Source organism: Populus alba, chromosome 15, assembly GCF_005239225.2.
Source record: "Populus alba chromosome 15, ASM523922v2, whole genome shotgun sequence".
Classification (NCBI taxonomy): domain Eukaryota; kingdom Viridiplantae; phylum Streptophyta; class Magnoliopsida; order Malpighiales; family Salicaceae; genus Populus; species Populus alba.
In genome coordinates, this window is record NC_133298.1 from 3301857 (window position 1) to 3313559 (window position 11703).

At 30.6% G+C, this 11703-nt stretch overlaps 1 protein-coding gene across 1 annotated transcript; it reads right to left on the reverse strand.

Moving 5' to 3' along the window:
- Positions 1 to 313: 313 nt before the first annotated feature.
- LOC118042526 (uncharacterized) lies at positions 314 to 7195 on the reverse strand. The gene is made up of 13 exons (XM_035050229.2): positions 6992 to 7195; positions 6669 to 6734; positions 6352 to 6514; positions 6145 to 6259; positions 6020 to 6070; positions 5778 to 5854; positions 5519 to 5630; positions 2582 to 2650; positions 2281 to 2369; positions 2086 to 2173; positions 1251 to 1373; positions 1033 to 1173; positions 314 to 926 (listed from the first exon to the last, which is right to left on the reverse strand). Exons 1-13 carry the CDS (start codon positions 7014 to 7016, stop codon positions 507 to 509), a joined length of 1539 nt encoding a protein of 512 aa, XP_034906120.1. The 5' UTR covers positions 7017 to 7195; the 3' UTR covers positions 314 to 506.
- Between the last annotated feature and the right edge of the window lie 4508 nt (positions 7196 to 11703).

Here is an 11703-nt window from a genome sequence, read left to right on the forward strand (position 1 = left end):
TAATTAATTTTTTAATAACAAACAAATATAGAACTTTAAAAATTCACTTTTTATAAAATAAATGGGGCTTTAATTTCAGTGTATCTTTTTAAAATGCATTTTAATTAAAAAAAATTTAAAATAATATATATTTTTTTATGGATTTTCTGCCAAATGTCTTGCATGATTTTTTATGTAGTTTCAGCGTATCTTTTTAAAATGCTATAATTTAGTGTTTGCTTTGCATGATTTTAATGTATTTTCTGCCAAATGTTTTGTTTCCCATTTTGAAGGTGTTTTTTGAACATATGAATCAAGAAGCAGCTGGTGGAGATAAAGGCCCTCCAGGTCAAGAATGGGAAGGCCGAAATTGTCATTTTATATCAACCTCTCTATTACACTCTAGGACGAACCTCCAAGCAAAAACCTTGGAACGAAATAGAAAACAAAAGAAGGAAAAATCACAGCGCATACAAATGTCCACATTATTAATTAGCTTTTCTCCGAAAGCTTAACTAGGATGAAACTCATGGCTCGCGTCGTATAAAACTGAGACACAACAAACAAAAAGCAAAGGCTATAGGATAAATACAAAATTGAGCGGGATTGTTTTGGTCTCGAGACAAATAATGGTAGGCAATTATTGCAAAAACACATTGAGAGACGGAGAAAAGCAATTCCACAACTTGAACAAGATTTCCAAAAGGCTTGTTAGATGGAGCTGGATGATAAAACCGAGGTATCCAGCCCTTCCACTGCAAACTAACCCCTTCCTTTCCAACGGTGTGAGCAAGCTGAATCAAGGAGATGGCCATGACAGTGATTGACAGTATCATACCACTTAGCGCATACCGGGGTTGACGCTGCTGAGAAGACAAGTAATCAAGAACCGCAGTTGCAATCTCAAACAGAAGGTTCATAGTATAGAAGATTCTTCTCAATAGATCCTGCTCCGGGAGGGTATTATTTGATTACTAAAAATCAAGATTTGTATTTGCTTTAATTGTAATATACATAGCTATATGAAGCAATATTGAGATGGTAGATTTTGACCTTTAGATTGAATCCATCTGCCGGCCCGTTCTGTGTTCGTTGATTGTTATTTAAATCCTCTTCAACATTTATTGCTGAGAAGGATCTCTGTCTCCAGTGGATCAAGGACGCAGGGGATTGAACTGCCTCTGAATTGCTTGCCTGGTGAATGCATCAATACGTTAATTGGGAATGCCAAATTTAATGTTAAAAAACAATTTCGAGATGGTAGTTTTAACCTGTTGATCAAATCCATCTGCCCGGTCAGGTTCTCGTTGATTGTTATTTATATCTTTCTTGATGTGGCTCCCACTCTTGAGCACAAGGGACAAAAAGGATTCAACTGCCTCCAATTTGCTTACCTGGTGAATGCACCAGCATGTTGATTGGGCATGCCAACGTTAATGTTAAAAGAAAAGGCCCCAGCAACGGTATAGAGATCCAATACAAATTGAATCATTATCAAGGTCTGCTAAATCTCGAAACTAAATCATAAATTCATGTGCACTTGACATCTTCGAGAAACCTAGTTTTAGGTTTGGATTATCTAGACCAGGGTTGTTGTTTCGAGCTCTTATTCATTAGAGTTTTGTATCCTAAAAAAGGCTTTGAATCCTTTTAGAAAAGCTAATTTGGACAAGAACAAGGGTTTTTTCTCTCTTTTTTTCAGGTGTGCTAAGATCTCTCTAATGGAAGAATATGTTGAAATGCCAAAATTGTTTACACATTCAAAAAAATATACACACAAGTCATAGAATATGGACTCCAATATAGCCTTTGTTTCTATTCAAAATGGACGTTATATATAGGATATTAAGACTTTAAACTTATATGAAAAAAGCACTAAATCCGAGGGATCATTTCGAGATTTGAGAGGCTCCCCCTGGCACCTCCTAGTTGTAAGGAAAAAAAACAAATCCAAACCTAAGATCTGACGTGCCTTTGTCCATTTCATCCCAGTATGCTCTTTTCATGCAAACATATAGGAACGCTACATGCTGAAAATAACAGGGTATTTGCAGGCAAGGGGATGGAGTATATATAATTCTTCAGGAGAGGGTAAATAAGACATACTAGTTCAAGATATGTATTGCGTTCCTGACGCAGCTTTTCCCTTGAGCATTCCGGATGATTTACTGTTTTTCCATCGCCAACGTCCAACCTCCAATTCCAAAGGGAAATTTGAAGTGTAGAAGAAGAACGAGAAACGAAGGCATTTATCCACAGGTTTAATAAACAAGGATTATAGAATTCATTAGCACTTGTTACCAGTAGAAGAAAGGTTGGCCACCACTGCTGGTCATCCACATCTGAAAGTAAAAGTTTAAATTGCGTCCAACCCGATGGCGTGGATCAATCTGTAAAATAACATTGTTTTATAAATGGTCTTAACCAAAAACTCTATGATTTTACTTATAAATTTAAATTTCATGAGGTTGAAAGAAGAAGCTTTTCGTGCTTCCTATAAGTTGATTTAGACAGATCAATTTAATTTACTCGTGAAAACTCAAGGAAAACAGTTAACTTTAGTAGAATAATTAAGGTTTTCCACAAGAATGTATGAACTCACAACTTCCAGACACTGTTGCAAGGCTCCTTTCCAGGTCTTCCAAGCCTTCGTAAGCTCAGATATCGAATGCTGCAAAGCCAACACAAGAACAATAAATGAAAGTAAATAAAAATCTCCTAGCAAAAGCACCTTTTCACAATGCTAGAGTAAAGCGTGGTGCGACGAGGAGGGTGATGGGGCAGGAGTTATATATATATATATATATATATCGCAGCAGAGGCTGTCACGTGCAGCCTCGGTTGGGCTGCCATCCAGCCAAATTTCCTAGCCTTGTCATCCTAGTCTCCGGTGCAAGCCGACGTGACCACTATATTCATCGCTTGTCATCACTTATCTTTAACATATTTTAAAAAAATATTCAATTTTTATCTTATTTTTTTTGTTTTGAATTAATTTTTTTTTATATTATGTTAATATATTAATATCAAACATAAATTTAAAAAATTAAAAAAATATATTTTTAATATATTTCTAAACAAAAAATATTTTAAAATATAATCATTAAAGACAATTTGCTTCCTTGCAACAACAAGCAACTTACTTTCTTTTAAATTCTAAAACATCTATAAATAATAAGAATGATGAAGTGTAAAGATAAGACTCTTTTAAACAACAAATACATTACTAAAAAAAAAAAAAAAAATCTAATATCATTAGTGAAGTTATGTATTCCAAAAATATATTTTACTATAATTACTATATTCTGCCTCCATCATTTAATTTTTTTAACTTGGTTCATGGGGTAATATAGTCTTTTTATTAAGATATAAATATTTTTTGAAAATTATATAAGGTCATATTGATAATTGTGTTTTTTAATACACGGTAAAAATACTTATTTAACCCCTAAATAAAATAATTAAATGCCTCCTACTCAAGAACTTTTTTGTATTTTCATTTTTTATAGAAATAATGTAATTACTGTAATATCTTTAAAAGACAACCAATTAAACTCTCACCCAATTTTTTTTTCATTTTACTTTGTTTTTATTATAAATTTCAAGGGTACTAAAAAGTATTGTTGTAAATTACATTTATTAAATATAATTTTAAAAGGAAAACTTGTCAGTGCCACACAATTCTGGCCACATGTAAGAGGTTTTATTGCCACCTAACACCGCATTCTGAGAAGGCATTTGAAAGGTTTCAGTGTCCCCAACCTAGTGAGGCAACCTGTGTCACATTATTCACGGTGGTTTAGCGTTAACAATCATTTCTTTTTTCCCTTTCTTTTTTTTTCCTGCCTAGATTTTCGTGTTGACCCCTTAAAAATTCAAGAATAGCCCTTTAATTTGTTGGTTCTTCATAGTTGATCCCTTTTTTTTTATTACTATTTTTTTTAATCTTGAATGATCTATAAATTGGTGAGCCTCTTCAATTTCACCTCTTAATTTTTCTTATCTTTTAAATTTAGTTCTCATTCTTTTTATTGTTATTTTTTTTGTTTTGATTCATTTTTTAAATTGACTTTGTTTTGCAATTTCACCCTTCTTTGCTTTTTTCTCTTATCAAATTTAATCCATGTTCTTTTGATTGCTAATTTTTCTGCATTGAAAAGTTTTTATTTGGGATCATTTTTTAAATTGGTTTTGTTTTATGATTTCACCCTACTTTGTTTTTTTTTTTTTTCCATTAAATTTAATCCATATTCTTTTGATTGTTGATTTTTTTGCTTTGACAAGTTTTTAAAATTTTTATTTTTAAATTGGCTTACAATAAATTTCTTGATTGTACTCGAACCTAAGGTTTCATGGGTTGTGAGTTTTTAAGATTTGACGACTAGGTTTAGAATGTTTGCTTGAGTTCCCTTGGTTTTTACATATGTTGTTTTTCATTTTCAACTCCTATGATTTTTTTAGTATTTAAAATCTAGTTCTTATTACTTTAATTTCTATTTATTTTATTTGAGATCTTGTTTTTTCATTAAATTGTATCCTCCTTAAGTTTTTTTCTATCAAATTTTATCTTTATTTTTTTGTAGTTTTTTTATTATTAGTTTTTTTTATTGATCTCATTCTTTAAAATTAAACTAGTTGAGAACTAGAGTACTTCTTGATTGAAGCTGGGTAAAACAATTCATGGGATATGACTTTTAGAGATTAGATGAGGTTTAGAAGATTTGTTGGGTTTGCTTGGTTTTTTTTCCTTTTTATAAATTGATTTTTTCTTATTTTTTATCCTTTATATATATATATATATATATATATATATATATATATATAAGTTTTGTTATGTTATTTTTTGTTAGTTTAATCTATTGGGTTAACCCTCTATATTTTTTTTTATTTCACCTGCTACTATTTTTTAATCTATAAATAATCTAATATATTTCAAATGATTTTAAATTTCACCCCTTATAATTTCTTAATCTTTAAAGTTTGGTCTTAATTCTTTTAATTACAATTTATTTTGTTTGGGATCATTTTTTTTTCAAGTTTCATCTTCTTGTTTTTTTCATGTCTATTTTTATTCTTATTTATTTTAGTTATTATTTTTTATTAATATTTTTTTATTTCACCCTTCAAAATTAAATTTGTTGAAAGTTAAGTTTTTTTATTGAACCTAAGTTCAGGATTTCTTAAGTGGCTGGTCTTAAAGATTAAACCAAGTTTAGGAGGTTTGTTTGAGTTTGTCTGATTTTTATTCTCATTTTTAAGCTTATGTTTTTTTTATTATTATCTTTTTGTTCTTTTGTTTTTGTTTTCTTATTTTTTGGGTTTGCCTCCAATGAGTTTTTTTTTTTTACCCTCTATGATTTTTTTAATTTATAAATAATATATGAAATTAAAAATATTTTACATTTTAATTTTTAATCTTTCAAATTTAATCTCCTTTTTTACGTTGTTATTTAATTACAATTATAGGCTCAATAACGACTCTTCTCATTCATTTTTTAAATATACATAACTTATCCAAAAAAAGAGAAGAAAAAAAAACCTGAGTTGATGATGCCGTATTCATTCTTAGTTGAACAGATGTTGGCTTTCCAGTGGTGAATATTGATTCTCTTCTCTTTAGATCACCAACTTTATATGAGTCAAACTTCGAACTACAAGCACCAAAATCTCAAATGAATGGAACTTCCAGATAAAAATTCAAGCTTGAGATTATAGTATTGAAAGAAGGTAAATTAATTTATTTATATCACTTAATTTTAATGCATAAATATATTTCTGGTTTTTATGATGCATGTTACCTCCCCAAGAAACATTGATCGCCCCAGATCTGATAAAAAAAATGTGAATTCCAAGAATAACGAAGTCGTGGATAAATCTGTGAAAAAAAACACTGAGTTAATCAATTAATCTTATTTGATCCAATAATTTAATAAGTACGAGGTTTAATTAACACAAGGATTAAATTGACGAATTGAGAATAACACGTACAGTGCTGAATATATAAATGTATTGAAACATAGAAGTTTGCATGTTGGCTTACAGTTTCCCAACAATGTAGAAGGGCCAGTTGATCGCTGGATAGATAACCATACTGGAAGCTCAAGAAAAGTATTTTGTAAGTACAAACAAACTCCATTTTTAAACAGTGGAGAGCAAATCAAGTACCTTTTTAAATCTTGTATCTAACCATTCCAAGAGTGACCCGATATGTTTTTCACTCTCGATGTTTACAGTTATTGCAAGTTTACCCATTTTTTGGATATGAAACAGGGTCGTTTGCCTACAAAAAGTTCACACTTAAAGTGAATAAAAGAACTCGCATCTCACAGAACAATCACATGAAAACATGGATTATATCTGCAAGACACAAACCATAGTAACTCAGCCGCAATTATACTGTCTGCTAGGTTTCGTCTGGTCCGAAAACCTCTGTAGTGTTTTTGAATCCTAATTGCGGCAGCTAGGATTTTGAATAGTTGTTGAATAGTTGCGACGGCATGATCTCTTTCAGGGCTGTGGCTCCAAGAATAATTCGCTGTTTTAGAGAGTAGTAGTGCCCATTATACTTTTTGTTAGACAATTGAATGAATAAAACATAAAATTAAAGATACAGACACTATAAAAATTATGTGGCAAATGTGTGTGTAGCTGATTTTCTTAAGAGTAAAATACATAAACGAAGAATTTACCGCTAACTTCTGCTTCTTCTTGGGAGCTGCTTGTACCATTGACGATTAAAGTACTGTCTCCAGTTTCTGCATCATCAGAAATCAACAATAAATGGATATAAGTTAGATATAACAAGAATTTTCAAAACTATATATATATTATTTGGATAATATATAGCCCGTCGTTGCCAAAAACGTATTGACGTAGCTACATCCATAGCCAACAGGAAAGCGGAAAACAGCCAAGATATCATCATATTTTTCTTTATTTGAGAATCATCATATTTTTCTTTTTTTGAGAATCTAAAGAAACTGAATCTTTTTTGAAATGGAAAGGAAAGAACCAGATGCAACGCTCTCGAAAGGCATGTTGGTTCTTGTCTCCTCCAAGTCTCCTTTTCTCTTCCCTTAGCAACCTAAACTTTTGGAATCTTAAGAGTAATGCCGATCCAGTTTATTATGAAGGCTCAACTTTTACCACCCAAAAATTAAAAAATAATAATAATATAGAAGGAAAGAGCTGAGAAAGAACGCGTAACCATGGGAAATGTTACGAGCCCTTCGAAGTCAAAAAAGGACTGGCCTTGGGGACCAAAAATTGAAAAAATAATGAAACAGAGAGAAAAAGTTGAGCAATTCATGTCCCTTGTGAAGAAAAACAATAATGCAAGAAGACTAACACAGTGGAGGAGGGCATCTACAAGAAAGCAAGTCAATCAATAAAAAAAGATTGGTCTTTAACCAACCCGAAATTGAAATAAAAAACAAAACGGAAAGAAAGAGGTGAGCAATCCATGTCTCTTCTGAAAAAAAGAATGCAAGAAGATTGGCACAGCGAAAGCAAACACGTGAATGAGTAAAAAAAGACTGCCTTTTACCGATTGAAAATTTAAAAATAATAACAAGACGACTATGGGGACGCACGCCTGTTGATCAGAGTACTTTTGCTCATGTGGTCATTACTGGCTGTGAGCGGTGACTACACATATAAGGCGTTTTGTTTATATATTTTGGGCAGTGTCCTCTACCTCAGGGAGATGATTACTGGCTGTTGTCGGTCCGGTCGTCAGCAATACCGGTTGCTATTTGCTGCTTTGTCGAACTCAGTGGGTCCAGAGAATGATCGTGGTTATTTTTTAATATGGTTTTTATTTAAAAATTAAATTTTTTTTAAAAACACATAATTCATCTATAATAAAATATATGAGATGATCAATAATAAAGACAATACACAATGAAAACAGTACGTCATTTAGGTTATAGGCAATAAAAGAAATATGGAAAGGTAAGGCGTGCTTAAAAAATGCTTAGGAGTAATGATCTAAACCCAAGGAGATTAACAACTTGTTTGTTTTTATATTTAAAAGTATTTTTTAAAAAATATTTTTTTATTTTAAAATAAACTTTGATATTTTTAATCATTTTAATATATTAATATTAAAAATAATTTTTAAAAAATTAAAAAATATATTATAATGTATTATTAAACAAAAATACTTTAAAAAATAATCACCACTACAATCTCAAATAACCAGTAACTTTTTAGGTAAAACTTAAACAAAACAGTGAAAACATCAAAGCAATAAACCCTGAACATAAAAAACCTCACATGATAGTGAAGTCAAATGAGGGCACCTTCTTGCAATTCAAAAGCAAGACATGTTCTTCTCGATTATATCTTGTCTATATGACAGATTTTGATGTAGCGTCAACAAGGTCCTGTTGCTGTAAATCAATGGCTTAGCAGCATGAACCGTATTAAAATTTAGGAAAATACTCCTAAGACAAGAGTAATTGAGAAAGGGACAGGATAAACTATTTATCAAACTAGGAAAGGAAAATCTCAAAAATCATAAAAATTATAAAATGAAAAAAAATAGTTGGGGTTTGAAATTGTACCGGTAATTGAGTATCGGAAGTAAAAATAAAGTTTGAGAAAATTTTTGGGCCACGATAGAGGTTTCAATTTAAGAGGAAATTGAGAAAAAAGCTTAAACTGATTTAATTTGGCTAAGAATGAAAAAAAATTAAAATTTAGGGATGATTTTAGAACAAATAGCCAAATTAAAAGTCAATAAAGGATTTAATTGTAGAAGAAAATTAGAACTGAGAGTTAGATTTATTAAAATTTTATAATATTGGAACGAATGATGAAATTTCAAGAGTTAAATTTATTAAAATTGCATAATATTGGAGACCAATGATGAATTTGCAACAAGTATATTAATTTAAAGATCTAAATTGATTCAATTAAGGATGCAATTGAAAGACAAATGAGATTAGATGCAGATTCAGTTGGAAAAAAATAAAAATCAAAAACTAAATTGTAAGTGTTCGAGTTGATCCTTAATTAACTCAAGATTCAGCTTCTTAATTATCCAAAATCCTAGATGATTGTTCCGAATCAATTTTTTCTAGCCAAAATTGATTGAATACAATGAACTCTTCAGCAAATCGAGCCTAAATTAATTTCTTCAAATCAATCCCTAAAATCTAGCATGTAATTTATTTTCCATGATCCCAGCCGTTTATCTCCATAAAAGAGGCAAGGGGGAACAAAGCATTCACCATTGGAGGGAGGGGTCCATAAATTATAAGAGCATAGTGGCACAATGCATTCACGAAAAATGTTCACCAAATACTCTTATAAACTAGATGAACAAATGGAAGCTTAGTGAAAAATAGTGACGTGTGTTAAATAGGGTAGCTAACAAAAACAATCATAATTTTTTATGTGATAGTTAGATTAGATTAAGTTTTTTCAAGAATATTCAACATACCCTAATATTTCCTATGAGGTTTGTCCGCAATTGATGTGGTCGGGGTTGGGAATACCCATAAATGAGGCCTTTAATTTATTGTTTTTTAGTTTTTCATTATTCTCAATGCTATTTTTAAATTTTAATTATTTTTCTAGTTAGTTTTATTTATTTATTTTTTTACTAAATGTTGCGTCATGCATACACACAAGCTTCCGTAACAATCAATTGGAAACCAGTAAAGGGGAATTTTAAGAGTTGTCGGCATTCAAATTCATTTCTGATGAGGTTACAAAAATCATAGGAAATATTATGGGATAAATTGTTTCTAGAAATTTTTATACATCATTTACAATGAATTCTATGACCTCTACTTTGAGACCACGCTGGCTTCTCCTTTGACAAATCTTCTCAAGAAGGTATGAAACTCTTCTAGAATAAACGCCTACACAAAGTCCCCTGGGAGTGTTGATAGGGGATCCTTCAAAGATGAAGTCAGTACTATGAATATTTGTGTAAAAAATGACATTAATGAAGATATTAATAGGCTTTTATGAAGGTAGAGAAAAGGTTGGGAAGAAGATCTAGATACGGGGGGGAAGAAGTTGAGAATGTGTTTATATCCATGGATTTATCTCTCCCATTTCTATATATTCCTATTATCTTTTAAATTATCTGATTTGAACTGCCTCATGCAACGTAGAATAGGTAGAAAAATAATTTCACATGAGTAAGATAATATTATCTTATTACTCGTACCATCACATCTAATTAATGTAAGCATGAGTTGCTTGTTCTTATTTAATAGAATTATGATGAACATCATAATTATTAATCCAAACTCAGAGTATGAGAGGCTCAGTGTAAAATGACCCTTCAGTCGCGGACTTAAGTTGAGAAACGTTGGGTTCAACTCACACTTTGAACCCAAGAGGAGTCAGGTCCAGCTTGTGACTGCATCTAAGAATGATCAGGAACAACTGTGTCACAACCCAACATAGAGCCTGGTGTGGTCTCATCCTTAACCTAACATGAGATGGGGCATGGACACATCCAGACTCATCATGGAATCAGATGCATTTGCAAGCGCCCCTTTCCCAACAGAAAGTTGAGCGTAGTCATACTCCTACCCCATTTAAAATTGCACACCAAGAAATATATAATTATATTTTGGATTGTTACTTTTAGCTTTTATATGAGATTAGTTTATAGAAACCATGACCCATCCATTTCATTATTGTTGTTGAACCCCGAATCAAAAGATCACCAATCTGCCATGAATTGTGCATCCATGATTTTCTTTTCCACATGCTTTCCTCTCCAAATAGAAAAGCCAAAGTATTGAACCACGTTAGCTGTGACACCTGTAAAATGATTCCTTTTACATATAATACCTTCACTAATGACAGCGCATAAAGCATAAAATTACACCGAGTCACCGACCTCAACTAGGTAAGCATCTTTACCTTTTCTGCCGGTGCTCCTCAGTTTACCACAAACCCACAGGAAGCGGATATTCTTTTTAATTCCCATCTTATTCCAAAGTTGTGAGGACATGCAAGGATGCAATTTTAACCGCAACAAAATTTTCCAACTTGTTTGGTTTTGTATTTTTAAAAAAAATTAAAAAAATTTAAATTTTTTTATTTTTTTTAAATTAATATGTTTTTGGTGTTTTTAGATCATTTTAATATACTAATATCAAAAATAATTTTTTAAAAATAAAATATATTATTTTAATAAAAAATATTTTTAAAAATAACTAAAACATGTTACATACACGAGAAAAATTCTAAGAAAGATGGAAAGATACCATCCTTTTCGAGCTCCTACTTATTACTTGTAGTGCATGTAAAACCATAAGCTCCGAGAAAGATTGATACGAAGGTGTTTATACTACAAATAAACAGTCATGTATAGTTTAATTCAGAACAATAGTTGTTTGTTATGTGTTTTTTAGCAAATTAGCCGCTAAAAACAAGGGTTGCCTATATATACACTTTCTTTACAAGTTTTTTTTGCAATTTATCACTTTTTTTTATTTATTGCAATTTATATATTTTTTTATCGTTTTGGTGTAACAAAAAATTTTAAAAAAATATATTATTTTAATATATTTTTAAATAAAAAATATTTTGAAAAACAATCATTATCACAATATCAAACATTATATTGAGAAAATTATTTTAGTTTTATGATATTTTTTTAAAATAATTTTTAATTAAAATAATTTATTTTTTATTTTGTAAAATATATTTTTAATATTAAATCAAAATAATTTGAAAATATAAAAAATT

Bases quoted from the DNA above. Each gene is read 5' to 3' on its own strand.
- LOC118042526 (XM_035050229.2), bottom strand. From the start codon at position 7,016: ATGCCTTTCGAGAGCGTTGCATCTG. The intron at 5,631-5,777 runs GTAACATGCATC...TGGTGCTTGTAG, and splicing joins GATCAATGTTTCTTGGGGAG to TTCGAAGTTTGACTCATATA. The intron at 2,651-5,518 runs GTTTTTTTTTCT...TTGGCTTTGCAG, and splicing joins ATACGGCATCATCAACTCAG to CATTCGATATCTGAGCTTAC.